At 38.7% G+C, this 24,626-nt stretch overlaps 1 protein-coding gene across 1 annotated transcript in view; it reads right to left on the bottom strand.

Moving 5' to 3' along the window:
- DERA (deoxyribose-phosphate aldolase) overlaps positions 1-24,626 on the bottom strand; it is a 108,070-nt gene that overhangs the window by 43,854 nt on the left and 39,590 nt on the right. Inside the window, exons 5-6 of the mRNA XM_081248833.1 lie at positions 24,090-24,224; positions 7,205-7,333 (exon numbers count right to left, since the gene is read on the bottom strand). Coding sequence (XP_081104959.1) covers positions 7,205-7,333; positions 24,090-24,224 — 264 coding nt within the window. The remainder of the gene's footprint in view (positions 1-7,204; positions 7,334-24,089; positions 24,225-24,626) is intronic.

The raw sequence follows: 24,626 nt of genomic DNA, 5'->3' as shown, positions 1-24,626 counted from the left end.
ACCAGTATTAATTCTCCTGGTATTACATACCTAAGAGAAGGACAGTATGAACAATTAATTCTGCCTTTAAAGGATCATAGATTTGACAGAGTATGAAAATTTCACTTAAATCTTTAAAAACAGCTAACAGGAGGGGAGAAGGCTACAACAGACACAGAAAATGATATAACAAACACAGAAATACCTGGAATGTTTACAAATAGCAAAAATGACCATACAGAATAGCAGCAAAGATATCCTTTTAACTGATGTTCTTATTTTAACATAGAAGAGTACCTACCTCGTAGAGTTGTTGTGAAGGTTAAATGTAAATATATATAAAGCCCGTAAAATAGTACCTGTCACACAGTAAATGCTCAAGAAATGTTACCTATTATTACTGTTGTATTATAGATTATATCACATATATTTCATCTATTCAAAATATTTTATTTATTTACTTATTTTTTTCTGGTTCCTGGCTTGGTTCTGGATCATTGTGGCTGCTGAATAAGTGATCTTATACATGTCTGAAGAGCTGAGGTGGCTGCTACAGCTTCCATTGTAAAAGAATCAGGAGCAATGACAACCACAGCTAAGAACTGTACCATAAGAAAAATAAACTGGGCCACATCTATTTGTGATTCTTAACGAATCAGATATTTTTTGCACCTTTCTTTTTTAAGACAGAGTCAAAAGCCAGCAAAACAAGTTCATACGTAAGATTCATTGAACAATCCTACTAATACAGTAAGCTTTGGGATCAGTACAGAATGTAATCCAGCTCAATAGCTTTTATCTCCTACAGTTACACCAAAGGTCATATACATTACTTCATTTGAAGTTATAATCAGATTAATTTATTTGTTCAAGGTCACAAATTCTGCAAGATAGAACAAGAGTCCAGGTCTTCTAACTCCTATGAACATGGCTCCTTCCCCTAAAACATTTTGAGAGATTCCTAAACAAGATTAAACCAAAAGTAGGCTATGAATCACTTATTTGAGCAAAAATGTAAACACACCCTGGCTAAGTTTTTACTTACAATGATGTATGATACTAGACTAACGTAGTTATGTATTTCCACCTTTCTCTCTTTAGAGAATTGTGTTTGAGAGAATAATCGAAATGGCTATCAAAATTGTAAGATGAAAATTATTATGAATGTAAATGACAAACCCCTTTCCTTTTGAGATTTATGATGCTAAATTAATGGGAAAACAAAAGCCATGAAGAATTCCAGACATGAGAGAAGAAATGTTACCAGACTTGCCCTCCTGCTATAAATAACTATATAACTGAGCAAAATATATAAGGCAACTATTTTTAGGCATTGGGAAATTGGCAGCTCAAGATACAGACCTTAAGATAATTAAGATATACAAATAAGCAGACAAGGACTTTAATCAGCTGTTACAAATATGTTCAAGGATTTTAAAGAAAGAATGATCTCAATGAGTGAAAAAATGGGAAATAGCAGAAAAATTAAAATTCTAAAAAAGAATAAATGGATTCTAAAACTAATAATGTTCAGGAGCATAAATCTCAATGGATGGGCATAAAAGTAAATTTAAGGTGGAAAGTAAGGGTCAGTGAACTTGAAGAAAGATCCACGTATATTAGCCAAGCAGAAAAACAGAGGCGGGGGAGAAAGATTAAAATTAAAATGAATAGGCGCCAGTAAGCTGTGAGACAATATCTAACACTCAGGTGCTTGGGTCCTAGAAGGAAAGAGAGTGGGGCAGAGAAGTCTTAAAACAACAACCTACAAATCCAAGAAGCTCAGCAAACTACAAGCAGGATGAATACAAAGAAACCCACACTTAGACACCTCACAGTCAAATTAGTGAAAAACAAAGATAAAGAGAAAATACTGACTGGGTATTTGATAAAACATTACTTATAGGAAAACAAGAAGAAATAGAATTCCAAGAAATGGAATGATATGGTTAAGTGCCGAAGTAAAAATAACACTGTAACCTGAAACTCTATATTCAGCAAACCATCCTTGAAAAATGGGAGTGAAATAAAGACATTTTCCAATGAACAAAATCTGAGAGAATTAATCACCAGCAGACTACAGGAAGGATAAAAGATGGAAATGACATGTAAAAGACTAGTTTTACTTAGTTTTTTTTCCTTTTAATTTCCTTAAAAGACAAATGACTGTCAAAACAAAAATCACATCATTTTGAGGAATAGTTTATAAACAGTTGGAAGAAGAAGTACATTAAAATAATTCAAAGGACTCATGAGGGTGTAAATGGAACTGCTGTAAGGTTTTTACATTTCTGCCATTTGAAGTGTAAAGTGGAATACAGGCATACCTTATTTTATTGCGCTTTGCATTATTACACTTTACAGATATTGCATTTTCTACAAATTGAAGGTGTGTGGCAACCCTGCATCAAGCAAGTCTATTGGCACCATTTTTCCAACCGCAGTTGCTCACTCTGTGTCTCTGTGCCACATTTTGGTAATTCCTGAAATATTTCAAAAATTTTCATTACTATTGTATTTGTTATAGTGATCTGTGATCAGAAATCTTTGATGTTACTACTGCAAAAAACATTACAACTCTTTGAAGGCACAGATGATGGTTAGCATTTTTTGCAATAAAGTATTTTTTAACTAAGGTATGTATATTGTTTTTTTAGATATAATGCTATAGTACACTTAATAGATTATAGTACAGTGTAAACATAACTTTTTTTTTTTTTTTTTTGGCGGTACGCGGGCCTCTCCCGTTGTGGAGCACAGGCTCCGGACGCGCAGGCTCAGCGGCCATGGCTCACGGGCCCAGCCGCTCCTCGGCATGTGGAATCTTCCCGGACCAGGGCACGAACCTGTGTCCCCTGCATCGGCAGGCAGACTCTCAACCACTGCGCCACCAGGGAAGCCCTAAACGTAACTTTTATATGAACTGGGAAACCAAAAAATTCATGTGATTTGCTTTATTGCAATATTCGCTTCATTGCAGTGGTCTGGACCCAAACTTGCACTATCTCTATGGTACATCTGTAATGTTAATTTTAAGTAGACTGTGATAAGTTAAGAATGCATACTGTAATTTGCTAGAGCAACTACTAGAAAAATACAAAGAGGTTGAAGATAAAAAGCCAATAGAAAGGGCTTCCCTGGTGGCGCAGTGGTTGAGAGTCCGCCTGCCGATGCAGGGGACACGGGTTCGTGCCCCGGTCTGGGAAGATCCCACATGCCGCGGAGCGGTTGGGCCTGTGAGCCATGGCCGTTGAGCCTGCGCGTCCGGAGCCTGTGCTCCGCAACGGGAGAGGCCACAACAGTGAGAGGCCCGCATACAGCAAAAAAAAAAAAAAAAAAAAAAAAGCCAATAGAAAAAATAAAAATGAAGTGCTATATCTGATGAAGCCAAAAGGTGGCAGGAAAAGAGGAACAAAAATAGATCAGAACAAGGAGGAAGCAAATGGCAAGATGATAGAGTTAAATCTTATCATATCAATAAATATGTGAAGTGTATATGGACAAAACATTTCAATTAAAAAGCAGAGATCACCACAATGAATTTTTTAAAAATCTGTCTCTAAGGGATAACTTTAAATATATAACCACAGATGGGTTGAAAATAAAAGGATGGGAAAAAGATATACCATGCAAATGGTAAGCACAAGAAAGCCGGTGTGGCTAGATTAATATTAGACAAAGTGGGGGCTTCCCTGGTGGCACAGTGGTTGGGAGTCCTCCTGCCGATGCAGGGGACACGGGTTCATGCCCCAGTCTGGGAAGATCCCACATGCCGCGGAGCAGCTGGGCCCGTGAGCCATGGCCGCTGAGCCTGCACGTCCGGAGCCTGTGCTCCGCAACGGGAGAGGCCACAACAGTAAGAGGCCCGCGTACTGCAAAAAATATATATATATATTAGACAAAGTGGACATTCAGACAAAGGTCTAGTACCAGAGATAACAAGGGACATGTCATAATGATGAATATGCTAATTCAACAGGTAAACATATCAATCCTAAAAGTGTCTATATTTAACAACAGAGCTCCACAATAAAGTTAGAAAAAGCTGACAAAACTAAAAGGATAAGTATACAAGTCCACAATCATATCTGGAAATTTTAACAGCCCTCTCAGCAATTAATAGAAAAAGTATACCAAAGTGAAACCAAGCAAATCAGATCTAAAAAGTGTGATCAACCAACTTGAGCTCTTTGAAAAGACTAATAAAACTGGCAGACCCCTAGAAAGACTCTATTTTCTACCAAAATGAAACAAAGAACAACAACAATAACGACAACAGAAAACAGAAATGACCCATATCGGGAATAAAAAAGGAGACATAACCATAGACAATACAGACATCAGACTAATAAGAGAATATTACGAACACTTCAGACCAAAAATTTAGCAACTCATATATGTGTACAATGAAAAGCCACTAAGCAAACTCCTTATACATAGAACAACGTGACAGATCTCACAGCTATTACCTCAGGGGTAGGGGAGGGGGAACAAGCACAAAAGAGTACATACTATATAAGTATAATGTTCTAAAACTGGCAAAGCTAATCTATGGTGATAAAATCAGATCAGTTATTGCACCTGGAGCAGAAGGTAAAAAGAGTGGAACTGACTGCAAAGGGGAACAAAGGATATTTCTGGTATGATGGAATATACAAACTGTCAAAACTCATCATATCGTACACTTAACACTTGAACTTTACTGAATGTAAATTTACCTCAGTGAAGTTGATTTTGAAGAAAACAAAAACAGTTTTCAAAAATACTACAGAAATAGGATGAAACATGAGTTTAGTCCATAAATTTTTTTAATTTAAAAAATCTTTCAAAACATACTTCATTTATGCTATATACCTTCTTAACAAAATAGAAAGCATAAACTGTGGGCCAGGAAGTGCATGATACTTCACAAAGATGTGCCTTTAATTCATGGTAAGATCTAGCACAGTGCCTTGGGAGACAGCTGGGTTACAACTGAAAAAGCAATACACCTGAAGCCAGAAGACCTGGGTTCAAATAATGACTTATGTGATCAATTAGCTTTGAACCTTAGGCAAGTCTCTCCATCTTAAGTTTCTTCATCAACTACAGGGCTGGTGTGAAGGTGAAGAAATATTATTCTAAAGTATCTAGTAAAAACACCTCACAGACAAAGTCATATTACTCACAGTAATAGATGAAGAAATGAAGGAGATAAACAATGACGTGGACATGGATACAAGCCAACAGGAACAGGGGAGAGTGTGTTTCTAGTCACATTTCTGTCTGTGGCTGCGATGGGTGGGATGGAGGATGGAACAGAAGTGTCCAAGCATGAGGACCTAATACCATGTTCCTATCCTATGCAGTAGGTGCAGGGAGTAGGAGAGGGTTGGCTGCCGGCCCAGAATGAGTATACTTTCACTGTGACCTGGATCCCGGCATTCTGGGCTAACTCCCTTGTTCTGGTGAGGAGCATGAAAAGGGAGGCTACTTGTCTACCTGAGACTCCCATGGGCTTTGCCCAGGTTCCTGAGAGTTGCAGCATCTTCTATTACTGGGGGCCTTTGAAACGCCAACATAACTAATGACCCACCCTTTAAAGTGTTCCACTCTTCCCTATCCTTGGGTTTTCAGAGATTTCGCTCTAAATAAAACAAGCAGAGCAGAGATCTTTTGGATACAGCAGCAGTGACCAGAGTAACAGCTTCATTAATGCCTAGTTGGCTGATTTTCAGTAGAGTTCCAGGGAACGATGCTTCGTCTGAGTCTTCAAAAAGCACACGAGCAGAAAAATCTAGAGGGTGACCACAACAAAGGCCCAGATTTAAGACCTGAGAAGTCATGTATCTTCCAAACATGGAGCCAGTAGTAGGGCACCTAAAAATCCAATACTGAGTCACAGTATAGTATGATAAGTTATCTGATAGAGGTTTTAACAGAACACTCTGAGGGCATGCAGAGGGGATAATAAACCAAGTGGTGGGGGAGGAAGCAGTATTGGGGAAATATCCTCGAAAAGAGTGACAACTATGCTGTATCTAAAGATGTTCAAGAGTTATTTGGGCAAAAGGCATTCCAGGCAGGGACACAGCAGGTACAAAGACTCCAGAGGATTGGACGGTGCCATGTGCAGAGCACAGCGGGTAATTCCATAGAGCTGGAGCATATGGTATGCAGTGAAAATGAGGTGATGGCAGAGGCACAGGCAGGGTCTTGAGAAAGACCTTTTTTCTTTTTTTTCTTTCTTTTTGTGGCCGTGCCACACGGCTTGCAGGATCTTAGTTCCCCGATCAGGGATCAAACCTGGGCCCCTTGCAGTGGAAGTGTGGAGTGCTAACCACTGGACCACCAGGGAATTCCCTGGGAAGATCCTTTTTTAAAGTCAGGCTGAAGGAATTTATATTGTATCTTGAAAATGAAGAGGAGCCACTGAAGGATTTTCAGCAAGCAGTACCACAACCAAATTGGCATTTTAAAGAGATCATTCTGGCAACAGTGTGGAGAACAGATTGAAAGGGGACAAAAGTAGAGACAGGGAAAACTAGTTAGGAGACCGCTGAAGTGATCCATGTGGGGAATGACAGTGGTCTAAGAGAGCAGCACACAGAATGGAGCGAGGACATATTAGATACGGTAAAAAAGTACAACTCTCAAGACTTGTTCACTGATTCACATGAAGGTGAGAAAAAGCAATCCAGCATGACTCCCAAGTTTCAAGCTTGGGCGTATGACTGACTGGCTAGACATGCTGTTTGTAAAGATAAAGAATAAGTCAAGCTACATTTCAAAATATAAAAAACAATGACACTGCCCTAAATTTAAGAAGAAAAAATGAACACAAACAAAGCACAGGCTGCCTTAGACAGTATGGATGTGGATCTCTGAGAAAAATCAAACCTTAAATTCACACAGAGGAATAAGTCAGTTAAAGAAATTTCTGTCTAACATATGTTGATGACTGAATAATCAAAGAATAACACAGAAGGCAATTCACTAACAAGAGAGCCATCTACTGCCTTACAAGGATAGTGCAGTGATAAAATGCCACCAAAAAATGTGGAAGAAAGCCAAGTTTGCGAACATTTCCCACTGCACATGTATTCATAAAGTATCTGACGCCCCACCAAAACAAACTCCAAGTGGTTAGCACTTGCAGCTAATAGCCAAATGCTCTGACTCACTTATTTCTTCTAAAAACATCAATTCAATATATACCATCATTTCAATATAAAACCTGGCTTACCTGCCATCATTGCTATCATGCTGGCTTTATAGACATTCGTAAGAGATCCAAGTTCTCCTGTTGCTAAGATGGTTTTGAGATGAGCCTCCCCACAGGCCTTGCGAAACTGACGAATCTCATCATATAGGGCTGGGGAAGGAAATAATTGAGGCAGTTACAAAGCAGGCAAGTGATAACATAACTTGGCAGCCCTTCAGAGCTGGTAGAACCCATCTCAGATTTAGGAAACATAAACCATTTGTCACTTTCTAAAAATCACCCCAATTTAATATTGCCTCAAGCATTCTGTTGCAGTTCACATCCTGTTACAAGGAATGCTTAGTTTGCTATCATGAAACTCTTTCTATGCCCTGGCCCAAGGTCCTGAGCCATGGAGCTTTTAAAATATTATAATGACATGGAAATTACAAATAGTTTTTGCTGCTTCCATATGATGGTTACTTAGAATAAAAAAGAAATCCATCTACCAGATACACAGGGGTATGCTACTTTGCAAACTAAAGAAAAAAATCCTCAGGTCCTTATTAATTCTCACATTCACACAAAATAAGTTCTCTTGTTGGAATATAAAGCAGGCCTTTCCTGAGAGCTCGGCTAATTGTAATAAAGACATAAGAGCTTGCCCCACTATCTGCCAGGGTATGTGTCTATATATTGGACTAAAAAGTGTTGAGCCTGGCCAGGTAGTGATGGATGTATGTACACAAATCCAGCTGTAGAGGAATTCAGAGATGCAGCTTTGAATCTATTAACCTCTGACGCCAATAGCACATTTGGCTTTCTAGAACTCCATATAGCACTCTGAAAGTGGCTGGATAAAAAAAAAAAAAAATTAGTCTCAAGTCAGCAAACTCAGTCAAACCATGAAAGTTATAACAAGATAAACAAAACTTGTCTTCTCAATCCTAGAAAACTTGAACTTAACCTGAACCTCGACAGTGAAAACTGAACAAAAATAAAGGCAAGGATTCTATCACAAGATGCACAGTAAAGTCCAGTGTTCGTTGCCTCCAAGAAGTACCCACAGGCTTTTTAAGAAAGAATTGAATATTTTCACAAATCCCTAATAATCAGTAGTTTTGAGTATTAGAGACCATCTGAGATGCCACACCTCCCACCTTACCCTGTGCGTCCCACATAAATTATGAGAAAATCATCTTACTCACACATCCAATATGACAACATGTGAGAATGGTATAAACAGCCAAAGACTATGTGGCAATAACAATTTATATTCTTTTAACTCAGAGTATGAATCTTGGATGGAATGACATTTACTGAGTTACCAAATCTAAAAAGAGAAAGTTGTCCTCTAAGAACTAATGACAAGGAAATCTCTTGATCTAAAACTTCGAAGGCTAGGGACTTCACTGGTGGTCCAATGGTTAAGCCTCTGTGCCTCCACGTCAGCGTACAGTGGTTTGATCCCTGGTCCGGGAACTAAGATCCCACATGCTGTGCTTTGTGGTCAAAAGAAAAAAAAAAAAAATCAAGGAAATCAAAACGTAACTAGAAACAAATGACAATGAAAACTCGATGACCCAAAACCTATGGGATGCAGCAAAAGCAGTTCTAAGATGGAAGTTTATAGCTATAAAAGCCTACCTCAAGAAACAAGAAAAATCTCAAATAAACAATCTAACCTTACACCTAAAGGAACTAGAGAAAGAAGAACAAACAAAACCCAAAGTTATCAGAAGGAAAGAAATCATAAAGATGAGAGCAGAAATAAATGAAATAGAAACAAAGAAAACAATAGCAAAGATCAATAAAACTAAAAGCTGGTTCTTTGAGAAGATAAACAAAATTGATAAACCATTAGCCAGGCTCATCAAGAAAAAGAGGGAGAGGACTCAAATTGATAAATTAGAAATGAAAAAGGAGAAGTTACAACAGACACCACAGAAATACAAAGCATCCTAAGAGACTACTACAAGCAACTCTATGCCAATAAAATGGACAACCTGGAAGAAATGGACAAATTCGTACAAAGGTATAACCTTCCAAGACTGAACCAGGAAGAAATAGAAAATATGAACAGACCAATCACAAGTAATGAAATTGAAACTGTGATTAAAAATCTTCCAACAAACCAAAGTCCAGGACCAGATGGCTTCACAGGTGAATTCTATCAAACATTTAGAGAAGAGCTAACACCCAACCTTCTCAAGCTCTTCCAAAAAACTGCAGAGGAAAGAACACTCCCAAACTCATTCTATGAGGCCACCATCACGCTGATACCAAAACCAGACAAAGATACTAAAAAAAAAAGAAAATTACAGACCAATATCACTGATGAATATAGATGTAAAAATCCTCAACAAAATACTAGCAAACAGAATCCAACAACACATTAAAAGGATCATACACCATGATCAAGTGGGATTTATCCCAGGGATGCAAGGATTCTTCAATATATGGAAAATCAATCAATGTGATACACCGTATTAACAAACTGAAGAAGAAAAACCATATGATCACCTCAACAGATGCAGAAAAAGCTTTTGACAAAATTCAACACCCATTTATGATAAAAACTCTCCAGAAAGTGGGCATAGAGGGACCTACCTCAACACAGTAAAGGCCATATATGACAAACCCACAGCCAACATCATTCTCAATGGTGAAAAACTGAAAGCATTTCCTCTAAGATCAGGAACGAGACAAGGATGTCCACTCTTGCCACTAATATTCTACATATTTTTGGAAGTCCTAGCCACAGCAATCAGAGAAGAAAAAGAAATAAAAGGAATACAAATTGGAAAAGAAGAAGGAAAACTGTCACTGTTTGCAGATGACATGATACTTTACATAGAGAATCCTAAAGATGCCCCCAGAAAATTACTAGAGCTAATCAATGAATTTGGTAAAGTTGAAGGATACAAAATTAATACACAGAAATCTCTTGCATTCCTATACACTCATGATGAAAAACCTGAAAGAGAAATTAAGGAAACACTCCCATTTGCCATGGCAACAAAAAGAATAAAATACCTAGGAATAAACCTACTAGGGAGACAAAAGACCTCTATGCAGAAATCTATAAGACACTGATGAAAGAAATTAAAGATGATACCAAGAGATGGAGAGATATACCATGTTCTTGGATTGGAAGAATCAATATTGTGAAAATGAGTATACTACCCAAAGCAATCTACAGATTCAATGCAATCTCTATCAAAGTACCAATGGCATTTTTTTACGGAACTAGAACAAAAAATCTTAAAATTTGTATGGAGACACAAAAGACCCCGAATAGCCAAAGCAGTCTTGAGGATAAAAAACAGACTTGGATGAATCAGACCCCTGACTTCAGACTATATTACAAAGCTACAGTAATCAAGACAATATGGTACTGGCACAAAAACAGAAACATAGATCAATGGAACAAGACAGAAAGCCCAGAGGTAAACCCACGCACTTATGGTCAACTAATCTATGACAAAGGAGCCAAGGATATACAATGGAGAAAAGACAGTATCTTCAATAAGTGGTGCTGGGAAAACTGGACAGCTACATGTAAAAGAATGAAACTAGAACACTCCCTAACACCATACACAAAAATAAACTCAAACTGGATTAGAGACCTAAATGTAAAACCAGACACTATAAAACTCTTAGAGGAAAATATAGGAAGAACACTCTTTGACATTAATCACAGCAAGATCTTTTTTGATCCACCTGCTAGAGTAATGGAAATAAAAACAAAAATAAACAAATGGGACCTAATGAAACTTAAAAGCTTTTGCACAGCAAAGGAAACCATAAACAAGATGAAAAGACAACCCTCAGAATGGGAGAAAATATTTGCAAATGAATCAACGGACAAAGAATTAATCTCCAAAATATATAAATAGCTCATGAAGCTCAATATTAAAAAAACAAACAACCCAATCCAAAAATGGGCAGAAGACCTAAATAGACACTTCTCCAAAGAAGACATACAGATGGCCAACAAGCACATGAAAAGCTGCTCAACATCACTAATTATTAGAGAAATGAGAATCAAAACTACAGTGAGGTATCACCTCACACCAGTTAGAATGGGCTTCATCGGAAAATCTACAAACAACAAATGCTGGAGAGGGTGTGGAGAAAAGGGAACCCTCTTGCACTGTTGGTGGGAATGTAAATTGATACAGCCACTATGGAGAACAGTATGGAGGTTCCTTAAAAAACTAAAAATAGAATTATCATATGATCCAGCAATCCCACTACTGGGCATATACCCAGAGAAAACCATAATTCAAAAAGTCACATGTACCCCAATGTTCACTGCAGCACTATTTACAATAGCCAGGTCATGGAAGCAACCTAAATGCCCATAGACAGACGAATGGATAAAGAAGATGTGGTACATATATACAATGGAATATTACTCAGCCATAAAAAGGAACGAAATAGGGTCATTTGTTGAGACGTGGATGAATCTAGAGACTGTCAGACAGAGTGAAGTTAAGTCAGAAAGAGAAAAACAAATAACGTATATTAACGCATATATGTGGAAACTAGAAAAATCGTACAGATGAACCGGTTTGCAGGGCAGAAATTGAGACACAGATGTAGAGAATAACGTACGGACACCAAGGGGGGAAAGCGGCAGGGGGATGGGGGTGGTGGTATGATGAACTGGGCGATTGGGATTGACATGTATACACTGATGTGTATAAAATTGATGACTAATAAGAACCTGCTGTACAAAAAATAAAATAAAATTCAAAAATTTAAAAAAAGAAGGCTAATGTGCAGTTAACTTATGATTTAATTAATGATTTTTCTTCCTAGTACAATGTTGCCATCAAAAGCAAGCTTAAGAGTGAAACAAATGTGGATTTAAAACCCAACTCCGTCACTTCCTGTGTGACCTCAGGCAAGTTATTTCTCTCAGCCTCACCTCCATCCTTAAAGTGTCAATAACAATATTTATTTTATAGGGTTATATGAGGATTAAAAGAGAAGATATATATACAGTACTTCACACATTGCCTGTCTTACTGTAAGCGCTCAAAAAGTTTAATCATTAAGCTCAGAATTCTAGTAAAATGAATTTTCACTAAGTGTTCTGTGATAAAAGTCAATTTGTGCTGCATGGCCTGACCCAGCCAACTCTTTGTACTGCACCGAAATTTTGTTATACGGATTAGTGCTTACAACCAGTGAGCCATCAGATAAGGCTTGAAAATATTTTATCACAGCATTTGTTAAAGTGAACTTTGGCCTGTATAGCGGAATTCTTTTTTTTTTTTTTTTTTTGTGGTACGCGGGCCTCTCACTGTCGCGGCCTCAACCACCGCACAGCACAGGCTCCGGACGCGCAGGCCCAGCGGCCACGGCCCACGGGCCCAGCCGCTCCGCGGCACGTGGTATCCTCCCGGACCGGGGCACGAACCCGTGTCCCCTGCATCGGCAGGCGGACTCTCAACCACTGCGCCATCAGGGAAGCCCCCGCGAAATTCTTAAAACATTGATCCTGAGCATGTTTATGAACAAAATTACCACCAGCCTTTTTCTGAAACATATTACCTTTTTTTTTTTTTTTTTTTTTTTTCATATTACCTTTTGACCCAGTGAATTTCTTCACCTACAGTTAAAATTAACCAGAAAAACCAGATGTATTTTATGACTCAATTATCAGCCACCTGGAGTTTACGCTTTTTAATCCATGATCCAAACAGAATGAACCAAAAATGGTCACTTCAAGCTTAATTGGATTTAACAAATATGGAACTAGTGCCTTCTGATTCTTTAACTGCCAACTCCTCAAATCATTTTACTGACCTATTTCACCAAATAACAGGATCAAGGTTTTCTGAGCAAATAACTTAAATCTTTAAAGATCAACATTGGGAAAGTTGTTATTTGTTTCTGTTACCATTTTGCCCAGAGTATACCAGGACAATTACATCAAGAAGCACACACCAAGTCTGGCCTTATTAAAGCATTGCCTGGGCTCCATCAAATGAATGCTTCTCCTTGGTCCTTTGAATCTTACTGAGTGATGCAAAGATGAAGAACAGTTAGGGATTTTCATCAGTACTGCAGCATCAGCAATGGCAGCAGATCCAAGAGTCCAGTGGCCACCAGCCAGCAGCATGGTGCCCATGCTGGCCGATGGAAGCAACACCAGCAGTGGCCCTGTAAGCAGACTCTTCCTATGGCACAGCTGGCTTATTCTCAGCTCCCCACTCTTTCATGGTCCTGCTTGTTTTGTAAGCGGTTCTCCAGGCTTCCCACTGATTCAGTGAGCTACTCTACATCCTCCTAATAAATCCCTTTTCAGCTTAATCAGAATTGTTTTCATTAGTTTTCAACCCACAACTCCAATATAACACATACAGAAGACTGGGGAAGTATGGTGTAGTGGGCAACAGTGTGGGTGCTCTGCCGGCCTGGATTCAGATCCTAGTTCTAAACTAATTTGTTGTTTGATCTGCACAAAATTACTTAACCGTTGCCTTGGTTTTCTCATCTGTAAAATGGGGATAATAGAGGTTCACATATTTTGTGGAGTTATTTCGAGCATTAAATAGGTTACTATACATTAAAAGTTCTAAGGACAGTATCCAGCACCTGGTTAACAATCAGGGAATGTCAGTCACTTGTTCTCCTGCTGCTGGTAGTGGAGGTGATGCTGTTACAGTTTCTGCTGAGTGCTTATCACGTTCAGAGCACAAAGGGACTGATAAAAGCAGAGGACACCATGATCTACGTTTCCTAATACGACCTCTTTGGGGCACTAGAACAGAAGTCTAGTTTACTATATCACAAACTTCTTTTAGCTTTGTTTGTTTTAACTCAGAGCCCATGCTCCTTTGGATAGCAGAGACTGCTGGTATATGACAGTTTTGGCTACTTGCTAGTCATGTAAACTTGTAGGAATTACAATTTTTCTAAGCCCAAATTACTTAGGGGGCTTCAGTTTGCTCACATATTTTGGGTAAGATTAAATAGAAGAATACATGTAGCTAGAAGAGTACCAGGCATTTGCTAAGCATTTAATTATCCATACTAGTTTTCTATATTTTTCCTTATGTAGTTTCTGAAATCCAAAAATAACTTTAAAAAACAAACCAAAGCAAGTACTGTCCTAATACTTGTAAAAATATACTGAGAATTTACAGATCTTACTTACAAAATAAATAAATAAATAAACCATTTCACTCCAACACACACCATGGAAGCCACAAGAAGCACAGGTAGTTTTGAACACCTGGCATTGCAGTAATAGTCACCCTGGAAACTAGATAAATGCCATATGCAAATCAAAGCAACTTGATGGCTGAAATGTAACCTAGTCAATCTCAAATCATAATGTCCTTTACCATACTCAACTTTCACTTTCCTTTCAATATGAATAAGCAAAACAATGGAAAAACTAATGGGTGGGTTTCCTCCTACATCTGCAGGAAAGGACAGCAGCAGGATGTAGATTTATATAATTGCTACAGGACTATATATGTGGAGGAAATTACAAGTGAAGTAATAAGTTCAAGAGATCCTCCTTCCAAAAAATTCCTCATTAGGAATCATTACCCAAAAGAATTAAAAATCCTCCAAGTTTTCAAAGCAACTTCCTTCAAAAATTCTCAAAGTGTTTTCTACACATTGAGGGACGCTCTTACCAGTGAGGGTTGGGAATTCTGGAAAACTTGGTAAGCACAGCCAGCCTGAGTTCGCAGTACTGGGCCAGGGAGACAGCCTGCACGGTCAAGAGATTGTTGCATACAAGGGAACTGAGCAAATAAGTAACTATACTGATGAAAATGGGAGGAAAATTTCTCACTGACAAGAAAAAGAGGCACAAATCTAGAAAAGGAGAGGGCAAGAATAAACCATGTGCTGTTGGCTTGTAATGGAAGTTATCCACGTGAACTCATGTTTCTAAGACAGATAGATAGATAGAGAGATACAGACAGATGTATGCGTGTTTGTATGTGTACTGTATACATTCACATATTTTGTAGAGCTTTCCACTGAGAAGGCCTAGAAACAACAACCCTGTAGCAATGAGTACACCTAGCACCCAGATCTTGGTTTCTAAATACCAGCCTTCAATAAAAGGAAGCAGAGCTCCTTGGGAAAATGGCTGATTCCAAGCCTGGGGCAGAGAAAGCTGAACATAAGCAGGAAATATCTTGTATAAGAATTACAAGGAAGGTCTTAGAGAAAAACGGAAACATGTCAAGAGGACAGAGGAGCCAGTCTGAAGCAGCTGCCACTTGCCAAATCTGGGGCAATTTGAGTACCAAAATAAATAATGACAGTAATGGATTATAACCAACTGAGTAAAACAGGCATCCATGAGTTCTTACAGAGAGGAAGAAAGGGAGGGAGGAGAAGGCAATGCTAACTAATAAGTATAGAAGAAATGATGGAATTAGAAAATCACCATTTGGCAACTATAGGAGCAATAACTGAAAAATTATCAATGAACACTAAAACAACTGAGCAAAAGTTAGATAAGGAACAGGACATTAACATAGTCTCAAAATATCTCCATTCATAATGGATGTTAATTACCTATTAAAATACAAAATACTTATTAATTTTACAATGGAGAAACTCGGCAGAAACCATATTAGCCATCATCAATAATGGGACAACTCAACATGTTGGGACTCCTGAAATAATGCACTGAGAAGAACAGAGCAAACGTTCAGTGTTATTCCTGTCAAAAATACCTAACTTGAATCTAATCATGAGAAAACATGCAACACACCCGAACTGAGGTACACTTTACAAAATAATAGACCTCTATTCTTCAAACACAAGGAAAGATGGAGGACTATTCCAGATTGAAGAAGCCTAAAGAGACATGTAACAATTGAATTTGGACCTAATTAAAACATTACTAGGATAATCTGAAAAACCTGAACAAAGTCAGTGGATTTAATTGTAGTATGATAGTGCTAATTTCTGGACTTTGATGGTGTACTGTGGCTTCATATAAGAGCGTCCTTGTTTTTAGGAAATACACACTGAAGTATTTAATAGTAATGGATCAAGAGCTCTGCAACTTAATCTCAAATAATTCGAAGAAAAATTATATCTATATCTCTATCAATCTATCTATCTATCTATTGATATCTATCTGCATACACACAAAGAGAGAGACAGAGAGAGAGAGAGGGAAGGCAAAAAGATAAACGGGGTAGAATTTTATAATTGGGGAATCTGAGTGAAGAGTAAACAGGAGTTTTGTGTACTATTTCTGTAAGTTTTAAATTATTCAAAAACAAAAGTTAAAAAGTTACAACAAATGCTGTTGTAATTTATTTAGCATCCAGGTATTTTTCTCATGGGAGGGCTTTTGAAACTATCAACCATTCTACTGTTTTGTAAAAAAAAAAAAAAATGTGTGATTATATGTGGCACGTATTATTTTATAACCTGCTTTTTTTCCCTTTGATATATCATAGACATCTTTCCAAATTAATAAATACAGGTCTGTAGCACAATTTTTAATGGCTGTACAATCTTCCATTGCATGGTCGTAAATAATGTATTCAATCATCTTTCTATTATTGGGTATTTAAGGTTTAAGATTTTTTGCTCTTATAAACAATACTTAAGCAAACACCCTTATAGTTAAGTCTTTGCATACATCATGACATATTCCTTAGAGCATTTATTAATTTTTCTGCTCACATACTCATAATACATATTCATTGTTAAAAATTCAGGGCTTCCCTGGTGGCGCAGTGGTTGAGAGTCCGCCTGCCGATGCAGGGGACACGGGTTCGTGCCCCGGTCCGGGAAGACCCCACATGCCGCGGAACAGCTGGGCCCGTGAGCCATGGCTGCTGAGCTTGCGCGTCCGGAGCCTGTGCTCCGCAACGGGAGAGGCCACAATGGTGAGAGGCCCGTGTACCGCAAAAAAAAAAAAAAAAAAAAAAAAAAAAATTCAAACATTACAGAAACAGAAAATTCCCCACTTAAAAAAAAAAAGAAAGAACAATTCTTTCACGTACCAGAAAAATAATAATTTGGAAGACTATTATAAAAGATAACTGACAAATGAAAATGGAATTCAAATACCACGACTGCAAATCAGTCAGAATAATGCAAAATTTAACAAAACACACACAGCAGAGAAGTGGCTGGCACAGTGATGTCACATTAAAAAACCTGATAATAAATGTTTTGACTTGTAACGAGGTTTTCAGGAGTAGTGAGAGTGGTTATACGAGAAACCCAGGATGGATTACATTGTAGATGCTTAATCAATACAACGGCACAACCAGCAGAGATGTGGTCTCTCCTGTCTGTCCCGTCTCATCCCTCCTACCGGAGTTACACTGAGGAAGAGAAACGGAGGTCACAGCCTGACCTTCAGCTTGTCACTGCCAGTAGGAACAACAAGCCGGGCTGTGCTGGTGGAGGGGTCCCTGGTAGAACTCAGAGAACTCAGCCACTCTGGGAAAGGCCTGTGTGCATGAGGATGCTGATCCAAGGGGTGGAGGGGTTCACACTGCATCAGTTTTAAACAGCATCCAAAACAGGGTGACCACTGGCTCTACCTTCTGCCTCCCCGTGTTAGTAGGAACTCTCATCTAAAGCATTCTACTTTTCTCTACCTAAATTATCCTCTTTCTTTCCAGCTCCCACCTAAAAGGAAAACAGATTCCTAATTTTGTGGCTGCTGGCAACTTGTTAAGTTTTCCGGAAAAAGCACTGCTGTAGACATAGAAAACTATGTTAGTGAAGCTTTCATGTATAGGAATTATGAACTGAGTAAGAATCCAAGTGTTTAAAGACAATATCTCCTATCTAAAAGCCATGAAGTAGATTTCCCTTTATATTTCATGCTATTCAAAGGCACTTAAAAAATAATTGTTAACGAACATATCTAAGCAATTATTTTTTGAGTACCGGAAAGATGTTCAACACTGCACATGAGTGGCCTGAAAATAACTCTTAAGATAATTATATGTACAGTCAAACACTTAATATAAAATTATACAGCAACCTTTTAATCTAAAAAAGCCACAAAATGTTCAAGAACAGTTTTCATCCACTAAGGCAATTAATTAATCTTGTAAGACTAAAACAGAGATGAGCTAAAACATGAGGTAGTCAAATAACCTGCAAGAGATAAAACACACACATTTTTGTCAATAGTATTTGAAGTTCTGAAGAATCATAGCATTAAAAAATAATAATAATAAAATAAAAGCATACAGCTGCCGTAAGTATCTCCAGATTTTTTCTTTTATAAACAACCCTCAAAACAGAAAGCACAGATTATGGGTTATGTGATTCCTCCCCAAAAGTGTCTATAGATTTAGAGATTGCTTTTCTCATAAGATACTATGATTAACAGCTCTCTAAAACAAAGAAAAATCCTAACTTCTTTTAAGAGATGTTCTTTCTACCACCCTTCTTTTGTAAAAATAAGCGAATAAGAAAAGTAAATTGTTGCCCAGAGTCAAGATTTTCAAGATCTACTTGCATGCAACACAATGATCGATACTGTGGCTTTGGCTGGAATATTTCATTCTCTCACCCTAAAGCTCTTCAGAGTCATGAGACATGTACTCCACAAACCAAATTTGGGAAAGCAAGTCAAAGCTGAAGAACTGAATGGGGTAAAAAAAAGTACGTGAGGCTCTGGATACAGAAGACAAACAATATTTCCAGTTGTGATTCTGAATACACAATGCTGGAAAAATGTCACAGAAGTAGCCACCTCTGGAGTCATGTGTGGTACTCCAGTGTGGAATGGGTTTCCAAAAACTAGTAAAGCCAGTCTGGGTCCTGATAATAAGCTCAAGGTCCTGGAAGATTCCTGAATCTGATAGCATTTCCATGTCACTGGTAATGTATTAGGTAAATATATGCAGCAGACAGAGAGAGGTCATAAAAAAGTAAGAAATGAACACCTTTGTGCATTTACGGAACATGGAATGAATTTAATTTTCAAAACCTCCTCAATAAGGTTTATAAGATGATGAACCTCTTCTGGTGAATTCTTTCTTCAAAGAACTGTTTATGAAATGCAACTGAGGTGTCAACTTCAATATCATCATTAAAAAACACCGTATTACAAGTCCTTATTGTTGGAATAATACACACAGACAATGAAAACACCAAATATAAAATCACAGGCCGTTGTAGCTCTAAAAGACTGCAGAAGCCCTTACGTCTTATCCCCTCACTGGTAGCTTATTTAAATGGAGGCAGAGAGAAGTGAAGTATTTGCCCCAGGACTCAGTGTAAATTGGCAAAATTATAAATACTAAAACCCGTGCGGGTTCCTCTTCATTAACTCAATGCATGTGCTGTGTCGATACTTCCCTTGACAACATACTATCCTCATCAGGAGGAAGAGGGGGAAAGAGAAGAAACCGCAGTTGGCAAGGAGGGATTCATCTGGGCCAAGCAACAGGATCACCAACTTACGCACATTATCTAATTTAATCCGTATGATGACCCCATGAAGTAGATACCGCTATTCCTATTTTACAGAGAAGGAACAGAAGGTACAGGGAAGTTAAGTAACTTGTCTAAGAGCAAACAGCTACTGACGACAGCACCAGGATTCCAACCAAGTTCTGTCTAATGCAAAGACCCTGCACAGACCAACTGTTTCGGATCTCCTAGAGTGACCCCCACTTCTTCCTCCACAATGTATCCCTTCTGGGTACGTTCTGGGTCTGTGACTCCAATGACAGTTGACCCATCTGGACGGCTAGGTACCCACCCCGTCCCGGTACAGCACAGGAGAGCTGCTCTCTTCATCTCAGAGCACAGTCTTCCCAGGGAGAGGAGAACTATCCGCCCAAGAGCACAGAAGTAGATGTCTTTCGGGCTAAATGCACAAGAGTAACACTGTTCCTTAAGCCTCCTGTTCACGGCTAACTGCAGAGCCAGGTTAAATAAATGGCAACACGTGAGGATACGATTTGTACTAATTAATCAATATGTAAATCCAGCAATGCTTTGATTATACGGCACCTAAACTATGTAGAATCAAGAACTAGAAGCTTTGGGGGACTTCCCTGGCAGTCCAGTGGTTAAGATTCCACACTTCCAATGCAGGGGACACAGGTTCAATCCTGGTCAGGGAACTAAGATCCCGCATGCCACTTGGCAGAGCCAAAAAAAAAAAAAAAAACTAGAAGTATATTAAAAACAAACAACAAAAAAAGATGCTCCAAGTTAGTGCTTCTCCTTAGGACTATGAGATGGCAGGGGAAGAAGGGGTGGAATTAAAATCACCTAGAGTGGGCTTCCCTGGTGGCGCAGTGGTTGAGAGTCCGCCTGCCGATGCAGGGGACACCGGTTCGTGCCCCGGTCCGGGAAGACCCCACATGCCGCGGAGCGGCTGGGCCCGTGAGCCATGGCCGCTGAGCTTGCGCGTCCGGAGCCTGTGCTCCGCAACGGGAGAGGCCACAGCAGTGAGGGGCCCGCATACCACAAAAAAAAAAAAAAAAAAGGCCCAAGGCTGTGAAACTATGGGAGGAGGTGGGAGCTACAGCACGGCCCAGGGACTGGGTTCAGGAGGAAGGAGAAGAGGAGGAGCAAGGGAAGTAGATCTGATGCGAGGACAGTGAGAAGTTCCTGCGTAACAGATTCTATTTTTCCCGAGAAGCAGCAGGTAGGTTGTCTGCCAGTACTTAAGGAGCTTCAAGGTGGGTGAAAAAGTTAGAAGTTTGAGGAAGCAGATTTTAAATGGTCGTCAAGGAGAATCCAAGAAGAGGAATACGAGCCCTCTCCAGTCTCCCCTTTGAGTTCATACCCTAAACTGTGGACCCTTGTGACCATGAGAAATGGTGAAGATACACTCTGAATGGCCAGGTTTAGAAAACAAGATTCTTTCTTTTGTGCTTTAACCAGTGTCCTACATACCTCAGTGCACAGAGGATCCTGGATTAGAAGGTGTAACAGCCTCACAGATACTTCCATCAGTAAATTCCAAGAAATCAATGTTAGGCTCATATTTTAGTAAACAGCTAATATTAAAACACGACACCGAAAAATACAATATGTAATCAAATTGAGAACTGAAATTAAGATAAAACACTGCAGTGAAAAAAGGCCTAAGACATTTGCAGGTTTCTAGTTAGAATTAAATTCTAGTATTAAATGTTCCTTTTCAATTTGTTTTGGGTCAAGAGGTTATTAACACCATAAAAAGAGTTAATAGAAAAGTATGGTCTGGGACAAAGATGTATTATTATATTTTGCATGAATGTCTGTTATTGGGAAATTATCAGTTCTTAAAAACAACCATTCCTAGTTCATTAAGGGAAAGGCAGTTACATCAAATCTCATCTCCTATTGTATTTTATTTTCCAATTAGTAGTATTCTAGAGACAAGAGCACAAGTTATAATATAAACTACACTTCTATGTCTGTAACTACTTAATAAAAGACAAAGGACATAGTTTTTTATCCAACTAAATGACATAGCGTTTATTTCTAGATTTGTTTTAAGTTATTATGCTTACTCATTTTTTTCTTACTCTAGGCCTTAAATCTTAACTGAAATCTATGACAAGGAACTGACAAGCAGAATTAATACACAGGGACAAGGGACATCTACTTAAAATAAGCCATTTAAGAATGATTGCAACTGCCCAAGGCACACATGAATTATAAGAAAAGGACCAAAAATCAAAAGCACAAAAAGATATTTGTGAACTGTCAAGAATTTAAACCTGGCAAGGCTTAAAAAATGTTGGTAAGTACAGATGGGAGTATCAGGCAATGGGAATGGCCTGACATTTTTTTTCCTAGATCCTTCAGAATTGCTGTACTAGTGACTGGATTCTCCTGGAATACAGGGATGCTCCTAGGGGCTACTGGAATCTCTGAGATGACCTGCCTCATAGCTCACGGTCCAGACAGCTGTGCCTTTTGACTTCATAAATCTTTTTATTTAAACACTTGTTGTTATTGTTGTTTTGCCTCAACCTTTGCTGTGAGGCTTTTTATGATCACATCCTGTTTGGCTCACGCAGCCCACTCTCTTTCCCTGCCAACTCCTTTCCGTTAAGGCACAGAAATGTGCACCATCTAACATATTAAGTATGTATGGGGGGACTTCCCTGGAGGCACAGTGGTCGAGAATCTGCCTGCCAATGCAGGGGACACGGGTTTGAGCCCTGGTCCGGGAAGATCCCACATGTTGCAAAGCAACTAAGTCCATGTGCCACAACTAGTGAGCCTGCACTCTAGAGCCCACGAGCCACAACTACTGAGCCCGTGTGCCACAACTACTGAAACCCGCTCACCTAGAGCCCGTGCTCTGCAACAAGAGAAGCCATCACAGTGAGAAGCTTGCGCACCACAATGAAGAGTAGCCCCCGCTTGCAGCAACTAGAGAGAGCCCGCACGCAGCAACAAAGACCCAGAGCAGCCAAAAATAAATAAATTAAAAAAAAAAAAAAGAAAAAAAGAATGTATGGGAATGTAGCTAACATTACAAGCCAAAAGACTACCTTTTCCAGCTTCACTTGCAGCCAAGCCTGGCCATGGAACTCACTTAGGGCCAATGAGGTGTAAGCAAAGATGGTGTGTGAGATTTGGGGACAGGACAGGCCCCTATTTCCTGTTGTCTGGGAGATGAATGTAAAAGCTGGAGCTTCAAAAGCCATCACAGACAATGGAGTGTCCTTGAGTATGAGGACAGAAGCCACACTCTTTGGAAGTGGAAGATAAAAGTAGCCCAGGTCTCCAAGAACTTTGTATTTCACAAAACCCCTGAAATACCTACTTCCCAACTTTATGTGAGAGAGTAAATCCTTGAGCGTTTAAACCACTGACTGAATCTTTGTTGCTCTATAACCAAAAGCAATTCTTAATGGATAAACAATGGAATTAGAATTTACAGAAGATGAGATAGATGGATTGATGGATAGTCATAGATATCTATGAGATATTGGCAAGACCAATAGGTAAGTTAAGAAAAAATACATTAAATATAATCCTATTTTTAATTTTTTCACTTTTAAAAAATTTTGATTTTAAACTTAACAGAAGGATGGGAGTTGCATGTGTGTATATGAAGAGAAAAAAGTTTGGAAAGTTGTGCACTGCAGTGTTATCAAGGGTTATTTGTAGGGGATGAGATGATGTAGAACATCCACTTCTTTATTACTGGTTAGAACTTTTGTTTTTAACAGCAAGAAGGTATAACCTTTGTAAATAGAATCAAATATGCCAATTATTTGATATTCACATATCTAAAGAGACAACACATTATTCTGGCTTTATCCTATGACTGTGTTAAAAATTTTTAGTTAAACTACTTGTTACAATGATTTTTTTGAAATACATAATTGTACTTATTTTAGCTATCAACAATCTCTAAGTATACAAAATACATTTAAGGCAGAGGTAAAATCAATTCCTTCAAAAAAATAATAGCCTGTTACTGGAATGGGAAATGTCCTATTGTAATTGACATGATAGTAAATCATGAATCTCGAAGATGAATATGTAATAATACCCAGAGGAGCTACGTTCAAGAACAGGAGTAAAAACAGACTTAGCAGACTAATTAATAATCCCACATCCTCCAAATCCACAAAGATTAACATAAAAAAGGGAAGCTTCCTCCATCATATTAAAATAAACTCTGCATAAAAGACTTGCCTGGAGTGATTTGTGTATTGAGTAGCAAAACAGTAGAGAATAGAATAAAGTTAATAATCCACTGCATGGAAATAACTAATCACCTAAAGGGATCTAAAAAGTTCATGCAGGTGGGCAGGATGAGCAATCTTGGTTGAGTTTTCTCAATTCACCCTCTGATCTAGTGACTTGTAATCTAGAACAGTGACTTCCACACCATGCTGCCTCTTATCAGATCCTTGCCATCTGACTGACCAGGGAAGAACCAAGTCTCCCTCTTGGGTAAGGATGTGTGTGCACTTACCTTCCCACTGGCCTGTCAGCACCAAGGTCCTGTTAATTACCACGTCAATTTCTGAAGCTCCATCTTCCACAGCCAATCTGATCTCTTCTAATCGTGTTTTTAAATGAGTCTGCCCAGCTGGAAAGCCAGTGGCCACTAGTAGAGAAAGAAGAAAAAAAAAAAAAAGAAAGGAAGGAAGGTAGTGAGGGAGGGAGGGAGGGAGAGAGGGAGGGAGGGAGACAAATTTCAATTGGTCAGGATCTCATCAAAGAATTTCAGACCAAAAAAATTAGCGTTTAGACCAAAGCATGAATGACACTTCAGAACTTCATGCCTACCTTGCAAAGTGTAAAGAAACTGAATGCAACTTTATATAGTACTGACGTTAGGATAAATATTAGTATTATGTCCTTTGGAAGACCTGAAATTAAGTTGCTACAGAGATGCTCATGGGGGTGCTTTAAGTAAATAGCAATTAAGAAGATATGTCATCGTCAAAGTGAAAGTCATAAGATAGTAGCTACAGCCCTGTCTTGATGGACACTCGTTAATTCTGGA

The sequence above is a fragment of the Mesoplodon bidens genome (genome assembly GCF_964165515.1).
Source record: "Mesoplodon bidens genome assembly, chromosome: 11".
Lineage (NCBI taxonomy): Eukaryota > Metazoa > Chordata > Mammalia > Artiodactyla > Ziphiidae > Mesoplodon > Mesoplodon bidens.
This window is presented reverse-complemented; position numbering and strand designations above follow the sequence as displayed.